General features: G+C 48.6%; 1 protein-coding gene across 3 annotated transcripts in view; it reads left to right on the top strand.

The window, feature by feature from the left end:
- Positions 1-1,499: 1,499 nt before the first annotated feature.
- ADORA1 (adenosine A1 receptor) overlaps positions 1,500-21,670 on the top strand; it is a 35,327-nt gene continuing 15,156 nt past the window's right edge. Inside the window, exons 1-2 of one of the 3 annotated variants that reach the window (XM_059038415.2) lie at positions 1,500-1,778; positions 2,637-3,034. In XM_059038415.2, coding sequence (XP_058894398.1) covers positions 2,694-3,034 — 341 coding nt within the window. In that variant the 5' untranslated portion in view covers positions 1,500-1,778; positions 2,637-2,693. Of the gene's footprint in view, positions 1,779-2,126; positions 3,035-21,670 lie in introns of those variants that run through there. The other 2 variants (XM_067033605.1, XM_059038413.2) reach the window with 2 other exon arrangements.

Here is a 21,670-nt window from a genome sequence, read left to right as displayed (position 1 = left end):
ATTTCATCATACCAAGTTATTTTTCTTGCTGACAAGTTTGCAACGGATGTAATAAGATCTTATTTGACTTCTGTGAAATCTAGGTATTGATACAATAGAAGTATTACACTTAATGTTGATGACTCTAAAGACATATCTATATTAATTAAATCTACAAACTTTAAATTTACTACCAGGTATTATTTTAATACTGAATATTTCCCAGTTCACATGAACACAAAATTCATTCTGGCAAGTTTCCTTTCTGAGAAATGTATATAAGCACTTAATTTCCTTTAAGCCAACTAAGTAGAGCTAATACCATCCAAAGGTAAAGACATATATGCCAACATAGACATATAGACAGATACAACCAGAGATCTCATAGTTTCATTTTAACACTTAGTCATGATTCAAGTATTACAATCTAAAACTCATTAGAGTGCCTCGTTCCTGATCTCTGCCCTGAGCTCCTGTGCTGAAGATCAGTGACTGCCATGGCTAGTGACCTAACCCTTGTAGAGGCAGATGACAAGTGGCAGTTTTAGTTGGCACCCTCCTCTCAGCAGAACTCCTCTCTTGACATCCTGAAACCCAACAAGAATGCAGTGACCTCAGTGACTGGGGTGTGGCCAGATGGCACTAGGGTCTCCCAGCCTGACCCTGTTCGCCCTCATAGAGCTCTTTCCCAATATCCATGAACAAGGATTTCTCAAGTCGGGATCTTTGTAAGGCACCTGATCTGAGTGAGCATCTGCTGTGGGGTGGTCCTTAGGCAATACCAGTGGCCCACCTAAACTGAAACTGTGGCAGGAGACAGCCCAGAGTGGGATCAGGATGGAGCACAGTGGTGGAGAGCCCTGTGCTGGGAATCAGGAGCATGGTTTCTTACTCTGGTTCTGTTAGGATTTGCTGTGAGAACTTATGAAAGTCCCTTCCCTCCCTGGGTCTGCTTTTTCATCAATAACATGTGGAAATTGGACTGGATACCTATGGCTTAGGTACTGTGCTATGAAGAGGGAGAAGGAGGAAAGAAAAGGGGCACACGAGGAGGTGACACTGATGTAGATGACCTTGTGAAGCTAGGTCACTCCTCTGAGCCTCAGTGCCCTCTTCTGTAAAAAGGAAATTACTAGATAGAGGAGAAAGGAACGTAACTACTCAGGATAGAGCCTGCAAAGCAATGTGTGCTGGAATGTGCAGGGGCTGATTTCATGGGAAAGCAGGGTTTCAGGATTGAGGGGTCCAGGAGTGTGCCAGAACTTCCAACTGACAGTTGGGGGAAATGAAGAAGGGGGGCATCCTGGAGTCTTGCAGGTGAGTTGCCTTGCTGTGACCAGTGGAGGGATCGCTGACACCCCACATGTGAGGAGGGAGGGAGAGTGAATACAGGGAGGCTGCACCTCTGTCCACTCTTGAGACAGGATTCACACATCAAACCCTACAACAAGCTCACATTTCCCAGCTTTTCTCACCCAGAATCACTGCCTTTGTTTAGAGGAGGGGATGGGGGAGGAGACAGAGGGCCGGAGGGAGGGGCCCCGCGGTGCCGCCACCGCCCCCACCCCCTCCGGTTGTGCGGAGCCTGACTGCCACTCAGCTCCGGCGCCGTGGGCGACGGAGGCGCCGGGGGCCCGAGTCGAGTCCCAGACAGCTGCCATCCCTCTGGACCTGACAGGCTGGCCCTGGATTCTTCAGGCATCCCTGGAGCAAGAGGCTGCCCAAGGCGTGGAGCTGGGAGGGCGCTTGGACAGAACCGTTCAGGTGGCTAGGAGCTCTGCCAGCTTTGGGCACCTTGGGTAAGTCTGTACCTCAGTTCGCCTCCGGGTCATCCCCAGTGGGGATGCAGGAAAGGGTTGAAAGAGGCGACTAGAATGCCCCCTTGGGGCAGGGTGTGTGCGAGGGTCCCTGGCAGAGCCAGACCGGGACCGGGAACTGCTAGGAAGCAGGAGCCAGCAGTGCCTCTGGTGGGTGGGCGCAGGGCATGTGTGCGCTGCAAGCTGGGGAAAGGGGACCTCGCACCCTGGCTTGGTGCTGGGCTCAGTCCTCCAGACCCACGTCTGCCAGACCAGTCCCAGGTGCGAAACAGGGGCGCTACCTCTTTAAAAGCGTCCGGGCTGAGCCTTTGCCGCACCATGTGATTGCCTGAAAGGCCCGGCTAGGAGCTCTGCGGCGGGAGCCAGGAGGACTGTGAGCTGCTGCGCGCGGGGCTGAGAGCCCAGCCCTGCCTGGCGCGGCCTCAAGCCCTGAGCGGCACCAGGTGCCCGGAACTTTGGGCACAGCCTCTGGGACTCCCTGGCCACCAGCAGACGGGATGGTGAGCTCCCTGCATCCTGTTCTGTGGGCATGGGTAGGCAGAGCCAGGCACAGCGGACCCCTGTGGGGTGAGTGTGTGCTGGGAACTGCCTCACACCTGATAAAAAAGCCAGTGGAGGAGTGAGTGCTGCTATTTTATGTTGTCGAATGGATCCTCTGGGATTGATAAGGGGAGGGGACAAAGATTCGGCAGAGAAAGGGTTAGGGTACCCCACCAGTTTGGGCAGGCACTAGATGTGCCAAGTGGGGCACATCTCCAAAGGGCAGCTGGACTTCCAGAGCTACCTGGGGTCCCCTCCCCTGCCTGCAGGCCTTCCCACCCCAGGCTTCCGTGACCACAGGTGCTTGCCTCCTGCCCCTTGGTGCCCGTCTGCTGATGTGCCCAGCCTGTGCCCGCCATGCCGCCCTCCATCTCGGCCTTCCAGGCCGCGTATATTGGCATCGAGGTGCTCATCGCCCTGGTCTCCATACCTGGGAACGTGCTGGTGATCTGGGCAGTGAAGGTGAACCAGTCACTGCGGGATGCCACCTTCTGCTTCATCGCGTCACTGGCAGTGGCTGATGTGGCAGTGGGTGCTCTGGTCATTCCCCTTGCCATCCTCATCAACGTTGGGCCACAGACCTACTTCCACACCTGCCTCGTGGTCGCCTGCCCTGTCCTCATCCTCACTCAGAGCTCCATCTTGGCCCTGCTGGCAATTGCTGTCGACCGCTACCTCCGTGTCAAGATCCCGCTCAGGTGAGTCCAGAGCAGTTGAAGGTACCTGCTGTGCCCCATGCTGGGTGGCTTGAGGGCCATCTAGAGAGGATAAAAGGTAGAGCATAAGACCCCAAGTAGGCTGGATATTCTCTGGGCCATTGTGCCCCAGCCCTCACTCTGCCTTCCTCTCCTCCGCCCTGCAGTATCAATCAGGCTGAACTGAAGTTGAAGCAGGAGAGGGCTGGGTGGCTGGAGGAATGTGAACCTGGCAGTGCTCAGGACCCCAGAGCTGAAGCTCTGCTGTTCTCCTGACCTGGCCAGGGAACGTGAGGCTGCCTGTTCAGCCCGGCCTGGGCGGAGGTGAGGGGAGGGAGGGCGGGGGGGCAGGGGCAGGGTGGACAGTGAGCCCTGGTTGGGAATGAGCTGATCTCCACCAGTTCGAGGGAAGTGGAAGGAGTAGAGCAGATTGCTAGGGTGTCACACCACGGACAGGAGTGCTGCTTCTCTAACCAGACCTGGGAAATCTTCCTGAGGATACTCTTTCTTGTTCTGCAGATACCCTTGTGCTAGCCAGCTCCATGACCCAGGGCTGTCCTGTTGAACCCAGACAGTCTGATTACCTCTGCCCAACTCCCACTTATGGGATCTCTGCTGCAGGCAGGAGGAGGCAGGCTCTTAAGGTTCCTGTTGTGTTGCAAAACCATGTTGTGTTTCCGGTCACAGCAGAGGTGCTTATGCTATGTCCAGGCAGCACCAGGGTGGGTGACCTAACAGTGGCAGTCCTGTCATGCAGGTGTCCAGTCCACATTGGGGCTCTTTCCCTGGGTCTGCCAGGCCATAATCTTGTCACCAGGCAGTGCCTGGGCCACCAAGTGCCAGCAAATGCCTGGGCACACTGCCAGTGCTGGCCTCACTGGGACATTCTTGTGAGGCGTGCTTGCCCCCTCTTTAAATCTTCTCACCAGTAGATTCCCTTTCTACTGCAGACTTCTAGACGTCTTCGGCACCTGCTGTCCCTGGAGTAGCTTCCACACCTGGGACATGGAGCCTCTGGCCTCACCTGACAACTTGCCCAGGCAGGCCTAGGCACCCATGTTTCTCCTGTTTGCATTACATTTGTACACATTTAATTTTTTAGAGATTTTATAATGCACCATGTTTTTCCTCTTTTCTTCGTGATCCTATAAGGGAGGTGAAGTAGGAGCTGGTAAAGGGGAAACAGATCCAGAGAACCTCCTGAAGCTGATTGGGAGCAGAGCCTTGATTCCACTGCTCCCCTTCCTTCCTGATTCCCCCAGTGTCCCAGCCCCCTGATGGCAGTGTTTCTGCCCTGTTTACCTTCTTCACAACCTCCAAGTTTCCCAGGGAAGGTGAGGTGAAGACTGCTGCTCAGGAGAGAAGCGAAGACAGGGAAGGCAGCCCGGAAACCCTGTAAGCTCAGCCGCTGAGGGGCCTTCATGCTGCCATTAGCCCCAGATTGTGGCTGAGCTATACCAATGAACCCAATTTCAACCCATTAGAGTGGGCTGGGTCACTTAGCCTAGTGATTATAACAAAGTGTAGCCACATTAGGAAAGTCATGCAGACATGTGAATATAGGAAGGCTGCTTAAGAAATCTGGTCTACTGGGTGGGTGCCAAGGCAAACCAAAGGCCTGGTCGTGATGTAACAGAGGTTAGGGGCCCACAGAATGTGCCCTCCTTGTCCTGTGGGGATGGGGATGGCTGTGCTGGCAGAACTGCAGGCTCATTCTTCCAGAAGACAGCTTCTGTTGCTCCTTGCTCCAGCCTTGAAGGGCTGGGGGTCTTTAGGAGCTATCATTGGAGGGCCAAGGCAGAGGTATGCACAGAGGCTAAGAATACAGGTCTGGGTTCAGATCCTTGCTATGAATTCCTAGCTGTATGACCTTGAGAAAGTCACTTATTAACCTCCTTCAGTTTTAACTTCCACGTCAATAAAAGGAGACATTAGTAATAGTACCTTCTTCCTAGGATGATTGGAAGAATATAATAAACTCCTACATATAAAGCACGTGGTACTGTATAATGCACCTGGCGTTATATGCAAGCCATAAGTGGTAGGTTTATTTTGTAGTTTTATTATCATTGTTAACATATGGCTCAAAGTGGGTCTGAATAGGCAAGCCCTGCGCCCGCACCTCCCCACACTGATGCTCTTACATAACAACACATATGCCCTTATACACATGCACGCACACATGGGCACACAAGACACACCACATTTCCAGGGAGGTGTCAAAGTGCTGTTAAGTTATATTTATACATGTTTTTCTCCCTTGCTAGATTGTCATGCCTCAAGTGCAGTGACCTGGATAGTGGCCACATTTTGTTCGTTTCTACAAATTCTCCAGGATACCTAGCATAGTGTCTGCCACATAGCAGACACTCAGTAAATGTTGATTGAATTGGATGAGTTTTCAGAGCTCACACGGTTGAGCCTCAGGCATGCCTTCCAGGGGTCTAACCTCTAACCATCGTGCTGAGGCCTGTACCTTCCCAGCATTCTACCTCAGGTCTGACCACAGCTGCCCTTATCAGCTCAGGTGGCTCCTTCAGAGCCACAGCCCAGTAGTGCCTGAGGGAGGAGTCTTTCTCCTGAGTTAGAGAAAGGCTGCTGGGCCTAGCTTCCAAAGCTGGGATCCTGGAGGCTGGGCTGAGGTGACGGGTCACTCCAGGTCCCCCCACTGGAGGAACAGCTGGAGTCAGCAGGCTGCTGGGTCTGGGAGAACACCTTTCTGCGAGAGGCCCCCAGGTGCCTGGCTCCCTGCCCTGACAAGCCAGTCAGAGGTAGATGTGGCCTGGGAACCAGGGAGCAATACTGCCCAAGCACTGGTGAGGCATGTATGGGGCATTCAGTGACAGGAGTCAGCTGGGCCCTGCACCAAGCAAGGCATGGTTTGGTCAGTCAACCACAAATTTTATTTCCTTCCACTTGGCAGAAAGCCAAGAGAAAAAAAGGTTCACATTGTGTAGTGTGATCCAGTTACAGAAAAAAAAAAAGCTTAAATTGTTGATGCATCAATAACCTGTGGTTATTTACATGTAGTTTACAGGTTATTTGCCTGGCACCTCCACATGCTTGACAATGGATACCACATTCCCCTCAGCTCCTACTTCCAGGGAATCCCTGGGTTTTCTTGGGGGCACTCTGTGCCAACTTGATACCTACTCCATGGGGCTTGTTATGGGGAGGAGTCCCACTCCCTGACAACCACAGCCCTCTCTGTGGGAAGGAGACCTGAGCAAGGTCTGTCTGTGACCAGATGGGTTGGCGTAGGGTGAAGGGGTGATGGGTATTTGGGAGTCAGAAATACCTGAGTTTGAACCTTGCTGTTACGAACTAGCTGTGCAACCTTCTTGGATAAGTTATTCAATCCCTGAGCCTCCTCTTCGCCACCACACCCCTTGCCACCATCTGTTAAATGAAGGGACTGGATTCTGGATTCGAGGTCTCTGAGGTTCCTTTCAGCTCTAACTTTCTATAGTTCTTCCTTACCATGACTCCTGCCAATACTGTGTTGAAATCCTGGGAAGATTGTGTTGTGTTTTTTAGCTCCTAGTGCTTATGAGCTAGGCACAGTGCTATCTTTTTATATGCTTTATCTCATTTAATGCTCATAGTATCTTGCTGGTAGAGGTTATTGTTATCGCCATTCTAGACACGTCTGTAGATACACTGAGGTCTAAAGCTCAGGAAGGTTCAGTAATTTTCCCAGACATCTTATCAGGAGCCAAGACAGGATTTGAATCCAGGTCTGTCTACCAGAGATGCCTTTAACCAGTGAGCCCATATGTGTTTTGAATCAGCCTCGAGAAGCTATAGGATTTATGGAGCAGTTTCCTCACAGCTGTCAGCGGGGGTGATTTTTCCCCTCTGATTTTTGCCATGGCCTCTGCACTCTGCTCCAGCCCATGCTTGGTGCCTCTCCCTCCCTCCTCACCTTCACTCCAGTGAGCAGTTGAGCCCCTGGCAGCCCTGCCTCTGTCCACAGCTGGAGGCCTGCCCAACTGGGCTGCTGACCAGGGAAGTACAGCAGAGTGTGGGGGAGGCCAGACTGCTGGACCAGAGCTCTGGGAAAGAAACCTGGTAGATTAAGGTATGTTTGCTTTTAGGCATCAATTTAGCCCTCTCCCCCCACCCCCCAGCTAGCCTGGGCTTTTCTGGACAACTAAAGTGCCTCCTGTGCTTGCACTGCAGCAGGTGACCATCTGTGGTCTCAGGGTCCCAGAACAGTTGCTCTCTAGTGGTGCCATCTGCTTTCAGCAGAGGTAGGACATCTCTGCTCCTGTATGGATGGATTAGTCATTGGCCTAGAGTGGCTGAGACAGAAGAGGAGTGATAGCAAGCCCTGATGCCCAACTCGCTCACATTTGGAGAAGAGGAAACAGAGGCCCAGAGTTCTAGCATGTTCAAGGTCACTCAGCCACAGGCTCTTTTCTCCTCCTAATTCTGACTCTTGCTCCCCAGCCTTTGATGTAAAAGGCTTACCTGCAAGGAATAGAACAGAGAAATGTCAGCCTCCACAGGTTAAGTCAGCAAATTAGTGGTGGGCTTAGAGGGGGAAAGTGATGGAAGGATGTCAACTTTGTGATTAAAAAGGTAATTTCTTTGTTTGAACTAGGGATAGCCTTCAGGTAGGTTATGCTAAAGAACACTCTGGGCAATCCAGATTAGTATCAGTGGTGAAAGCTTCTCCCAGCTGACATTGGAATGGCATCTAGGAAGCCTCCAAGTGCTTTAGGAGTGCTGCCTGGAAGCAAGGGAATGGCCAGGATACTTTCTGAAGAAGCCCTCTACCCAGAGGTCATGGGGCAGAGCCTTGGAGGCTGTGTTGTGTTTGATATTTGAAATTTATTTCCAAGCATAGAAGCAATCCATGTTTATTGTTTAAAATTTGAGAAATATAGAAAAGAATAAAGATGACAAAATAACCAGTAATTCTGCCATCTGCAGATAACTACTGTGAAATTTCTGGCATTCCAGAAAATTTTCCCACATAGATAGATGATAGATAGATAGATAGATGTTAGATAGATAATTATTTTTACATAGTTGAGTGCATCTATGGTTTTTATATCCTATTTTATACACTTAATGTTACCTTATAAGCATTTCCCCCACGTCAATAAAAAATATTTTCTCAGGATTTTTATAATGGTATAATATTGGATTGTCTTTTTTTTTTTTTTTTTTTTTTTTTTGCGGTATGCGGGCCTCTCACTGTTGTGGCCTCTCCCGTTGCGGAGCACAGGCTCCGGACGCGCAGGCCTAGCGGCCATGGCTCACGGGCTTAGTTGCTCCGCGGCATGTGGGATCTTCCCGGACCAGGGCACGAACCCGTGTCTCCTGCATCGGCAGGCGGATTCTCAACCACTGTGCCACCAGGGAAGCCCTGGATTGTCTTTTTATTCATCTTTTAGGTCTTAGCTAAAACAGCCCCTTCTTAGGGAGGCCTTCTCTGACCCCCTCCCCAGCTAGACCAGTTTCATTTCCTCTGTTATTTACTCCGGGTGGATCTATTTTTCCTTCCCCATGTCTCCCGGCCCAGGTAGTTTTTCTGGGCTTGGTAAGCACCAAAAGGGGCCAAAATGTGAGCTCACCAAAATGTGAGCCATCTGCTCACATACCTATGTAACCTCCATGCCTGGCACGGAGTAGGCATGCTATAAACATTTTTTGAATAAATGATTATCATATTTTATTGACTCATTTTTATAATTCTGACTAGATTGTTACGATTTTTAATTTTTACAAATAACACTACAGTGATACCCACAATTCACATTGTTTGTAGGATCAGAGCCAAGCCTAGAACTTTGGGTTTTGCCTCCTAGTAGGTAGCACCGCTTCTGTCTGTAAGGATTTTCTTATAAGGTTAAATATTTCCCAAATCCCTTTCCTCCACCTCTCCCTGCTTCTCCTGCCCAGTTTCACCAAAACTGCAAACCCCAAGAGGTGCACCTGGCATTTCTCTGCCCATTTGCCCTTCTGGGCTAGGAAGGGCAGGACTGTCTGGGCCCCAAGTCTAGTCCACATTGCCTAGTCTCTATTCCCTGAGGCCTGGGCATCATGTTTCTTTGCATCTTAGTGAGGAGAGCAGTCCCTAGAGTAGAGGGCTTGGAGTATGGTACTTCCTGGTTGGCCTCATTTGGCAGGATGGTCACAGAACAGAGAGGAAGGAGGATACCTGGCTCTTTGAGCTGCATGAATCACCCCTTCAGCCTCAGCCTCCTTCTTAACTCAAGCCCAAAGGAGGCTACCAGCTGCTGTAGAACAAAGAAAAGGCTGGCAGTTGATGGTGGGCTGGGATACAAAGGGGAGGCGGGTAGGTGGGCCTTGGCATTCATGTCCCCTTGGAAATACTGGCTTGGGTGTGGGCAGGGAGACAGGGGCGGCTGGCAAAGGGCTTCCCTGACCCAAAAGATAAAGGAGATCAGGCATCTTATCCTGCAGTGCTCCTCACCCTGGAAGTTTTTTCCTTAGCAGGATTACAGAGAGTTAGGGAGCTGGTGATATCCATTTATCTATTTCATAAACATACTTTGAGTACTGACCATTTATGGGGTACTTTGTGGGGCCTGGGGATACAGAGATGGGCAGGCTGGCCTGGTCTCTATCTCTGTCTGGGGGTGCTTAGACACTGTTGAGATTGTGGATTCCCACAGACCAAGGTGGCCAAGTAGAAACTCCAAACCTGTGTTTGGTGGGAGTGGGGGTGGCTGGAGAGCTGGAAATCAGCCCCTGACATCTTGCAGTGCTTGGGCTGGGCATCTGGACCCAACTCCACACCCACTCTCTACAGCCCTAATCATGGTGGAGAGGGCCTTTGGGACTGTCTTCCTGCCACCTGCTTTCAGAACTTCTCTGTTCTTTGGGAGAGGAAGGCAAGTGGTCACCCTGATTTGTCTCCACACGGGGCCCTAATATAGAGAAATCTGTTCATTCATTCATTCAGCAATACTTATTGCGTGCCTCCTATGTGCCAGGCATTGTTATGGATACTTGGGATACATTCATTAACTAAACAAAGATCTTCATGGAGGCTGCATGCTAATGGCTTGGTGGACAGATGCTAAATAATAAACATAATACCTAATATGTAGAGTGTTAGAAGGTAAAAAAAAAAAAAAGCAGGGCAAATGGGATCAGGAATGCTAAGATGGAGGTGGGGAGAAAGGTTTGCAATTTCAAATGGGGTGGTAAGTGTGGCTTCCTTGAGAAGGTGCCATTTGAGCACAATCTTGGGGGTGAGGAACTCTGCCATGCAGATACTGGGAGAACATTCCACACAGAGGAAATAACTAGAGCAAATGTCCTAGGGAAGGAACGTACCCAAAGTGGTAGCAAGGAGGTCTGTGTGGCTGGGATAAAGGGGGAGAGTGGTTGGAGATAAGGCTGGAAAGATAATAAGCTGCTGGCTTGGAGGCTACTGGAAGAACATTGGCTTTTACTCTGAGGAAGATGGGGAGCCATTGCAGGTTTAGAGCAAGGAATTGACATGATATGAGTTAGGTTTTAAAGGCTCACCCTGACTGCTGTGTTGAGAATAGCTCTGACTGCTGTGTTGAGAATATGCTGTAGGGGCAAGCAGGGGACTAGTTAGGAGCTACAGCAGTAATTCAGGCAAGAGAAGAGGGAAGTAGCTTGAATCAGAATGATAGGAAGCAGAGGAGGTGGTAAGAAGTGATTAATTCTGGATGCGCATTTTCAAATTTTAGCTTTTTATATCCTTTTTATTGAGGAAAAATATTCATACAGTACATAAGTCTTAAGTGTATAGCTCAATAAATTTTTGGCATAGGATGTATCTATGTAACTACCACCCAGATCAATATTTGGAACATTTTCAGCACCCCAGAAGGTGCTTTCCAAAGGTACTTTCCAAAAGGTAACCACTATTTTGACCTTTATCCCTATAGATTGATTTTGCCTGTTCTTGAACTTTTATAAAGGGAATCGAGTAGTATATACTCTTTTCTGTCTGGCTTCTGAACCTTAAAATTATGTCTGAGATTCATCCATACTATTGAGCGAAATAGTAGGTTTTGCTTGTTTTTGTTTTGTTTTTTCTCATTGCTTTTAGAATTCCATTGAATGAATGTGCCACAATTTTAAAATTCTGGATGTACTTAGAAGAAAAACAATTTTTTCTTATGGATTGGATGTGGGGTGTGAGAGGAAGAAGAGTCAAGTATGACCAAACTCTTAGTTCTAAGCAACTGGAAATATAGAGTGTGCATTATCTGAGGTGGGAAAGGCTGCAGGTGATACAAGTTTTAGGAGCAATAAAAGGAGTTCAGATTTAGACACGTTGAGTTTGGTGTATCTATTAAATACCTCAGTGGAATGTTGAGCAGGCAGTTGGATGGATATACAAGGATGGAGTTCAGGAGAAAGGTCTGGGCTGGGGATGTAAATGTGACAGCCATTGGCATGTAGATGGTGTTTAAATACATGAGGCTTGATGAGATTCCCCTAGAGAGAAAGTAGAAATAAAGAAGAGGATCAAGATGATATGATACTATACATAGAAAATCCTAAAGACACCATCAGAAAACTACCAGAGCTCATCAATTAATTTGGTAAAGTTGCAAGATATAAAATTAATATACAGAAATCTGTTGCATTGCTATACACTAACAGTGAAGTATCAGAAAGAGAAATTAAGGAAACAATCCCATTTACCATCGCATCCAAAAGAATACAATACCTGGGGATAAACCTACCTAAAAGGCAAAAGATCTGTACTCTGAAAACTGTAAGACACTGATGAAAGAAATTGAAGATGACACACACAGATGGAAGGATATACCATGTTCTTGGATTGGAAGAATCAATATTGTTTAAATGACCATACTACCCAAGGCAATCTACAGATTCAGTGCAATCCCTGTCAAAAGACTGATGGCACTTTTCACAGAACTAGGTCAAATAATTTGAAAATTTGTATGGAAACACAAAAGACCCAGAATGGCCAAAACAATCTTGAGAAAGAACAGAGCTGGAGGAATCACACTCCTTGACTTCAGTCTGTACTGCAAAGCTACAGTAATCAAAAGAGTATGGTACTGGCACAAAAACAGTCACAAAGATCAATGGAACAGGATAGAGATCCCAGAAATAAACCCATGCACTTATGGTCAATTAATCTACGACAAAGTAGGCAAGAATATACAATGGAGAAAAGACAGTCTGTTCAATAAGTGTTGCTGGGAAAACTGGACAGCTACATGTAAAAGAATGAAATTACAACATTCTCTAACACCATATACAAAAATAAAGTCAAAATGGATTAAAAATGTCAATGTAAGACCAGATATTATAAAACTCCTAGAGGAAAAACATAGGCAGAACACTCTTTGACATAAATCGCAGCAATATTTTTTTGGATTCATCTCCTAGAGTAATGGAAATGAAAACAAAAATAAACCAGTGAGACCTAATTAAACTTAAAATCTTTTGCACAGCAAAAGAAACCATCAACAAAACAAAAAGACAACGTACTGAATGGGAGAAAATATTTGCAAATGATATAACCAGTAAGGGATTAAGAGCCAACGTATGTAAACAGCTCACACAAGTCAACATAAAAAAAAAAAAAGAACCCTGACTAAAAAGTGGGCAGAAGAACTGAATAGACATTTTTCCGAAGAGGAAATGCAGATGGCCAAAAGGCACATCAAAAGATAATCATCAGGGAAATACAAATCAAAACCACAATGAGATATCAACTCACCCTGTCAGAATGGCTGTCAGCAGAAAGAACACACATAACAAATGTTAGAAAGGATGTGAGAAAAGGGAACCCTCCTACACTGTTGGTGGGAAGGTAAACTGGTGTAGCCACTGTGGAAAACTGTGGAGTTTTCTCAAAAAACTAAAAATAGAACTTCCATGTGATCCTGCAATTCCACTGTTGGGTATATATCTGAAGAAAATGAACACACTAATTCAAAAAGATACATGCGCCCCAATGTTCATAGCAGCATTATTTACAATTGCCAAGATATGGAAACAACCTAAGTGTCCATCAACAGATGAATGAATAAAGAAGATTTGGTATATATATACAACGGAATACTACTCAGCCATAAAAAAACAAAATTTTGGCATTTGCAGCAACATAGATGGATTTGGAGGGCGTTATGCTGAGTGAAATAAGTCAGAGAAATACAATATGATACCACTTATATGTACAATCTAAAAAACACAACGAACTAGTGAATGTAATAAAAAAGAAGCACACTCACAGATATAGAGAACAAACCAGTGGTTACCAGTGTGGGGGGTGGAAGGGGTGGGGGCGATATAGGGGTGGGGGAGTGGCTGTAAAATAGGCTTAAAGGTGTATTGTACAACATGGGGAATATAGCCAATATTTTGTAATAACTGTAAATGGAAAGTAACCTTTCAAAATTGTATAAAAAATTTTTTTTTAAGTTTAAGCAAGCAGAGGAGAGGACCAAGGACTGAGCATTGAGAGTTTGGGGAGATGATGAAGCACCAGCAAAAGGGACTTAAGGAGAGCTACAGATATAGGAAGAAACCCAGAGCCCCAGGTGTGGTGTCCTAGAAGCCAAGTAGAGAGTATATGAAGGAGGAGCAAGAGATTGGCTGTCAAGTGCTGCCAATGGGTCAAGTGAGATGAGGACTGAGAATTACCATTGGATTTAGCAAGAGCAATGTTAATAGAGTGGTAGGAGCAGAAAGTCTAGTTGGAGAGAGCTCAGGAGAGAAGAGGAATGGAATTGAAAACAGCTGGCATAGATTACTCTTTTGAGGTATTTTGTTGCAGAACGTAAAGGCATGGGGCAAGAGCTGTCAGGAGAAGTGGAAACAAGGCACTTTGCTTTGTTGTTTGCTAAGAAAGGACATTAGTATGTCTGTGTACTGACTGAGACCATCTAGTAGAGAGTGCAAAACTAATGATAGGGCAAAGGATAGAATTTCTGGATTGACGTCCTTGTTTAGGCAAGCAGGGCTGGGACTTAGGGCAAACACAGAGGGATTGGCTTTAGAGGAGCCTGGAGATCATCTAAGAGGCAGAAAGGCAGAGTATGTGGGTGCTGGTAGGTGATGTTCTCTTCGGAGTGTTTCAGTTTTCTTAGCGAAGTCGGAAGCGAGGTCATCAGCTGAGAGGGAGGAGGTGATGGAGAGAGTAGCAAGTGTGAAATAATTCTTTAGGAAATAGGAGAAAGGCTAAACTCAGAAAGTCTAGTATAGTTGGAGGCAGCATTAAGGGCCCACCTGAAGTTCGTGGTGATAAATTTGAGTGTTCAGATGCACAGGTCCAGGCATGGAGGAGGCAGCGAGTTCACTCCTTCACTAATTCAGAAGCTCCAGATTCCATGCCAGGCATTAGGTATCTTATCATGGTCAAGAAGTCGGTCCTGGTTCCTGCCCTCATGAAATTTAGAGACTAGCTGGGAGAGAGCCAAGACACAGGTAAACAAGGAGGTAGCTACAATTACAGCTTGAGAAGTATTTGAGGAAGGAAGCCATCCTGGAATTGACTGTGCCTGGCCCTTGTTGGCTTCTCTAAACCCTGTGTCAGTCCAGCCCTCACGGGGCCCAAGGACTAAGGTAGGGCCTTATAGGCCATGTGGTTCATGGTCAAGAGTTTGGATAGGATTCTAGGTACACAGTGAAGCCTTTGAGTGCTTTAAGCAGGGAATGACATAATCCAGATTACTTTTTTTTTGTTGTTTGTTTTTTTTGCGGTACGCGGGCCTCTCACTGTCGTGGCCTCTCCCGTTGCGGAGCACAGGCTCCGGATGCGCAGGCTCAGCGGCCATGGCTCACAGGCCCAGCCGCTCCGCGGCATGTGGGATCCTCCCGGACCAGGGCACGAACCCGTGTCCCCTGCATCGGCAGGCGGATTCTCAACCACTGCGCCACCAGGGAAGCCCCAGGTTACATTTTAAAAATGTCAAGTCCTTAACCAAATATTAGCAAATCAAATCCAGTGACACATAAAAAAGATAATACATCACAACCAAATATGCTTTATTCCATGTTAGAGTTAGAACCAACTGGTGATGGACTGGATGTATAGAGTGGGAGAAGGATCAAGTATGACTCCCCAGGATTAAGGCTGAAGCCATTTCTGGAGAAAGGGCAGGGTGGGGGAGGGAGGAATGGGAAGAAGATTCAGATCCTAGTAGGTACTCAAGTGGTAGGGATATAATGGCGGGTCCACTAGTGGTCTCTCTCTTGCTCAATCCCCAGCTCCTGTCCCTTCTTGTGGTCCAACAGATGGGCGCCCTTTTGCCTCACACAGCACCAAAGAAGGAGTCCTTCGAATACCCAGCAAGTTTCCTGGGTGCCTCCACCTGCTCCATCTACTGTTCCCACCTCACTTCTCAGGAGGCTTTTGGCTTTCTTAGGCTGAAACCACAGCAGTAAGGACATGTGGTTTGGGGCTCCCTAAAGCTTCCAGAAGGAGACAGCAGAGTTGGGGGTTCGTCCTTCTTGCCAGGCTTTATTCAGAATGAGACACAGTAGCTTCTGTGACAGCTAAGGTCCCCCAAGTCTCTACCCATCCTCAGTCAGCTGGTCACTCTCCCTAGATACTCTGTGCCTCCACAGCCTCATTTCCCACCCTCATCGCTGGAACCCACTAGTGGCCTGGCACTGAGGATTGTGTTAATCCCCTGCACAGTGGCCGTTCCTCCCCAATTCCTCAGCAGGGTCCTCTCACAGCTGCTGTATTGGGCACTGGGTGGCCCAGTTTCAGCTAATGCAGCAGAGAAGATGGTCAATCAGTAAGCAGGCAGTTACCAAGTATCAGCTCCAGCCTAGCCCTGATGGGCAGGACAGGAGGGCTGGGGGAGCCCCAAGGCTAGCATAGGGCACACAGGGACAGGGTCTCTGTCGCTCTGGACTGCTTGGTGGAGCACTATCAGCTCTTCTGTGCAGAAAGTATCTTTTGCCTTGTGTAGCAGAGAAAGCTTTGCAGTGCAGTTGGTGAGGCTGGTGCAGAGCCTGAGGGCCAGACCTTGCAGTGCTCACCATGCAGCCTGCTCTCAGAGTTCACAGGCTTCCAATTCTCTGCTTCCCACCCCTGGGAGAGCAGGGGCCAAGACTACAGCAGAGCAAGAGCTACTTCTTAGCCCTTTTTTTTCTAGCCCAACGGAACCAAGAGCTCTGGTGCACACCCACCCAGCTGGAATGGAATGTACCAGGCAGGGATTCTCTTGGGGGCACCAGAGCGAAAGGTCTGTTGAAAAAAAGCCCCTTTACCCCAGATTTTTTTTTCATTTTTTAATTGAAGTATAATTGACTTACAATATTAGTTTCAGTTGTACAACATAGTGATTTCATATTTTTATACATTACAAAAAATCACCAGGATAACTCTAGTTATTGTCTGTCACCATACAAAGTTATTACACTATTATTGACTATATTCCCTATGCTGTATATTACATTCCCATGATTTATTTTACCCCAGATATTTTTAATGATCACCTTTTCAGAGACACATCACTCTCCCCCTGCTTTATGGAGGTACGCAAGTGAAATGAAGGGTAAGAGCAGTCTCCCCAGACAGAAAGTTCAGGTACTTGGAACTGTGTCATCTTGGAGTAGTTACCTAACCTTTCTGAGCTTCCATTTCCTCTTCTGCAAAACAGGCTTTTTTTTTTTTTTTTTTTTTTTTTTTTTTTTTTTTTTTTTTGCGGTACGCGGGCCTCTCACTGTCATGGCCTCTCCCGTTGCAGAGCACAGGCTCTGGACGCGCAGGCTCAGCGGCCATGGCTCACGGGCCCAGCCACTCCGCGACATGTGGGATCTTCCTGGACCGGGGCACGAACCCGTGTCCCCTGCATCGGCAGGTGGGCTCTCAACCACTGCGCCACCAGGGAAGCCCAAAACAGGCTTCTTAATACTTCCTCTAAAGGTTGTAATGAGGCTTAGGGATGAGATACATTAAGGAGCTGGCACACAGTAGGCACTCGGTAAATGGGGGCTGTTACTATCGTCAAATAATCCAAACTTGGTTCTCATATACCACTTGTTGTGTGGCCACTGTAGTTCCACTGGGACAAGTCCTCATGGAGATGAGTTGCATACTCTTTGAGAGCAGCGTGTAGTTCTCTCCATCTGCCTCGCTCACTGTATTTTAGTACCTAAAAACACATGCCTGGCTGGCACTTAGTAGGTGGCTGAATCAGTGTCTGTGGGGGGAAGGAAGACTTGGTGGGGCAGATTGAGTAGCCAGGTAGAGAAGAAGTTAGTTGGATATTTTACATTCACCCCCAGAGGGCAAACGCAGGTACTGGAGAGTGAAGGGTTATTTCATTAAAACATCCCCAGGAGATGAGAGGGGTAAAGGGTCTCGCTCAAGCTTACCTGGCAAGTTAGGGGGGAGGACTCTGGCCTCCTGACCCCCAGCTCAGCTCCTGTTGGTCCCCGTGCTCCTGTTTCTATGAGGAAAGGGTGTGAATAGTCCCTCCTGAGCTCTGCTTGTCTTCCCAAGGCCTTGTCCAGCCCTTCGTGGACGGTTGGCCTCTGAGCGAGCGGAAGCAAGGGATCCGCTGGGGGCTGGCAGCTCCGTAAATCCTCTCTGGGGAGGAAGACATTCAGTGTGTTTGGGGACTTGCTGTGCTCAGTCAGCAGACACACCTGCCATGGTGGCCCATCCTCTGCAGAGTAAATACAACACCCCCTACCCCACATTATGGGCTCCTGGGGCTGCCATTCTCAGATGGCCCAGCAAGGGCTGGGGAGAGACACAGAAACCACTCAGAGCGACTTTGTCAGGCCCAGGGGCTGACAGTCTGGGAGCAGCCAGCAAGCCAGAGAGGGGTGTGAAGGCATGACACCTTCCCTCTGCTATGTCATCCTGTCCTGTAATCGTTGACAGGAGGCCACAGTGGCTTCAGGCTCTTAGTGGGGGGTGTGTGTGTGTGTGTGTGTGTGTGTGTGTGTGTGTGTGTGTGTGTAGGGAGCTATAGCTTTTTATTTTTAAAGGTAAAAAAATTATATCCTGGGTTTTCAGACCTTTCATTCAATTCTGCTTGCTCACCCCTGCCCCCGCCCATCCCAGTCCCTCATTTAAGGCCTAGGGAAGAGTCCCAACAAGGCTAATCTCTTTCCTGTTTGTCCCCACCCAGTCCTCCTGCCCTACCCCCACCATTAATCTTCCTTGACGAGGAACACAGTTTATATGTTCAAGTTAAGAAATGTTTTCTGACAACACAAGTCCTGCCCTCAATGGCACAGACCCACAGTCTCTTGGGCAAGACTGACAATTTACCAGCTGCCACGCAGCAGGAGGCCTGAGCAGGCCTGGCCCACATTCAAGCACACAGGGCCAAGTTTACTCCCTGAGCAGCGTAGGATGCTCAACCCCACCCCACCTTTTACCTGTGCTCAAAACTCACCTTCCCTGCCTCCTAGCCATCTTAACCTGTCCAGGCCTTGGAGTTGAGGAGAAGGATGAAAGAAGGATGTTTAACATCTAAGACCATGTCTTAAACACACACACACACACACACACACACACACACACACACACCCCTCAGAAATCTGTTCCCTTTTCTAATTCCTACTCATTCTTTAATAGTCAACTCAGATGACACCTCCTCCCAGAAGCCTTCCTTGTTTTGGTGTGTTTACAGCTCCCCATGCTCCCCTGTAACACAGCCCTTGTCAGATTGCACCGAGGTAACCTCCTTCACTGGCCTGTGACCAACTTGAGGGTGGGGTCCAAGCCTGTTCAACTCTCCTTCACAGTGTCCAGCATAGTTTCTGCCCATTTTTGGTATCCAATGCCTGACCAATAAATGAATGGTAATAGTAGCAAGTGACTCTTGAACACCTAATATTTGCTAGGCCTTTGCTGAATACTTTATATGGATCCTCTTATTTAAATCCTTGCACAATTTTATGAAGAGGCACTAATAGTATTTTATAATAGTAATAATATATTCCTATTTTCCACATTTTCTGAGGAAGCTGAAGCTCAGAGAGGTTAGACAACTTATTATTAGTCACACAACATCTAAGTGTAACTGGAATTGTTGAATGAACAACTGAATGGATCAATGAAAAGACCTGCATTTGAGCCTTGACTCCAACCTCACTGCTGGGTGATTTTGGGTAAATCACTTACCTCTTTGGGTCTCAGTTTCCACACCTATAGAATGGGCGCAATTCCTTATCCCTACTGCAGAGAGTTGTCTATAAAGGAGTGCTCTCAGAAGAGGAAAATGGCTGCATTGTTGAGGGATGAGCTGGTTCTGGGTGTGTGTGTGGTGAGGCTCCCAAACCCCCACCCCAAGCTGTCCTCTGGCCTGACTGCCTGGCACTGAGGTGGCAGAAGGAGCTAATGTTGGCTGCCGGGCTGTGGGGACATGAGTGGAGCAGAGACCCGAGAGACAGACACAGCCACCACCGGGAAGTGAGGAGGATCAGGAAGCGGGTGCTGCCGCACGCCTGGCAGAGGGGCTGAGTTTGTCTTTGGAGCCGATGTCTCGCCGTGCTGTCTACCACTTGCTCGAGCTGCAGACAGCTCTCCCGGCTGCTGGGAGACGGTAGTGCATCTCCGGCACTCAGGGGAGCGGAGGCTCCACACCAACAGCTCCCTGACCACACGAGATGGGCGGGCGCCTTGGGCCTGGTGGGGAGGGAACTCACAGTGACTGGATGTGCAGGCTACTGCTGGGCTTTAACTCCTCCATGACGGGCAGCTCCAGGGCCTCAAGGGGTCTGCACAGGAGCGGTTGTCACCTCCCACTGCTGAAGTCCACACAGGCAAGGAGGGGCCATTCTCTAGGCCGCAGTCTTCCTGTCAGAACATGGCCTGAGTCTGAGCTCGGTCTCCTGTCAAGGTTTGAAGAAAAAAATGTTCAAGGGAAACACTTGGATGGAGAATCAAGGAGAGGGGAACCCCCTCCCAAACCAGGGAGACTTGAGCCCCCAATTCACCCAGTACAGAGAGAGAGACCCGGAGCCGGGAACTCAGAGGCTGGAACTCAGTCTGTCTCTGTATCCATCTGGACAAGCCACCTCACTTCTCCGGCACCACATCTTCCTCAGCAAAAGGGGAGTCACAGTCCCTGGCTGACTTCTCAGGGTTGCTGCAAGGATCCAGCATGCAGTGTGTGTGCTCAGTCTGAGGAAAGAAGGGATGCTGAGAGGCACAGAACTCTGAGTGCCTTAGGAGTCAGGCTGGCAGTGTTTGGTGGTCTACCAGTCCTGACTCTGCTACTTACTTGTTCCATGATCTTGCCCAAACTCTCTGAGCCTCAGTTTTACATGTGTGAAATGGAAATAATGACATCTTCCTCATTGGATCATTGAGGGGATTACACGTGAAAATAATGTAAACCCACCATCTCTCTCCAGTATCACAGGGGCTTGTTCTTCCCCTTTCCTGCTGTTTCATGGGAGGGAAGACGATGGCTGGATAGCAGCATGCACACGTGTGTCTCGAACACAAGACTTTGCAGTTAAGAGAAACTGGCACAGGCCGAGCTAAGAGGGCTGAGACTTCTGGGACAGAGGCTGCAGTGGGCACAGGCCTGGCCTGACCTGCCGTCTGGTTTCCTTTAGGCCCTGCCTGCTTTCTCTCAGGTTCTAGGGCCTGCATGTGCTTATTCACGCAGCTACCTCAATCACAAGTGCAGGGAAGCTAAATCAGGAGGAGTGGCTAACATCGTGGCAGCAGAAACAATCCCATGAGGTCTGTGGAAGTGAGAATGGAGGAGGTGGGCTAGAGAGGCAGCCCAGCCAACCCTGGGCTGGGTCCTAGGGCTGAGTGTTGTGAGGGATTCCAGGAGACCTTCTCTGCCACCCACAGGTAGCATGCATCCCGCAAAGAGCACTGGGCCAGGTTCAGAGGAACCTGGGTGCAGTCTCATCTCAAACACTAATCAGCCAAGTTATGTATGGCCTTGGGCACTCACTGAACCTTCTTGGGCCTCTGTAAAACGGCAACAACAAAATCTGCACTATCAGGCAAGCTGAAATGCTTTGTGAGGAGAGCTGCGTGCCCCACTATCGTTTCGCTGAGGTGGGGAGCCTCTTGCCTTCCCTTCTCCCACCCTGGCTCCCTGCCTTTCCTCTCTGCCTGTGGTGGAGGTGGCTGTCCATTAACAGAAACAAGTCACACAGGTGGTTTGCAAGGGACCTGGCAGGGATTTGAGTTCCTGTTTCCTGCAGGATCCAAGACAATGCCTTTCCGTTTCCTGGGCTCCTCAGACAGGCTTCTCCCCAAACAAGGGTGGGGAAGGTTACTTCTGGGCCAGCGTTAGGCTGAATGCTCCTCACACACATTGCAGTCTGAGAAGCTTGGGTGATAAGGGGTACTGGGGAACATAAGACTATAGTCCCTATTCTCAAAGTCCTCACAGCCTCATGGGGATATTATTGTGTGAAACACAAAACCCTGGTTTGGGAGGAAGCTGACCTGAGTTGCAGTTCCAATTCTGACCACCAGCTATGTGAGTTACCCAGTCTTCTCATCTGTGGAGATGCTGTCTTCCTCCTAAGATGATTGTGGAAAGAGGAAAGGAGAGACTGTATGTAAAGCTCAATGCCAAGTGGTTACTATAGGAACACTGGGAGGTGGGCTAGGCAGATATCAGCTCCATTTTAGATGAGGAAGCTAAGATTCTGAAATGTGATGTAATCTGCTAACACAGCAAG

The sequence above is a fragment of the Kogia breviceps genome, chromosome 1, assembly GCF_026419965.1.
Source record: "Kogia breviceps isolate mKogBre1 chromosome 1, mKogBre1 haplotype 1, whole genome shotgun sequence".
In the NCBI taxonomy this organism is placed as follows: domain Eukaryota; kingdom Metazoa; phylum Chordata; class Mammalia; order Artiodactyla; family Physeteridae; genus Kogia; species Kogia breviceps.
This window is presented reverse-complemented; position numbering and strand designations above follow the sequence as displayed.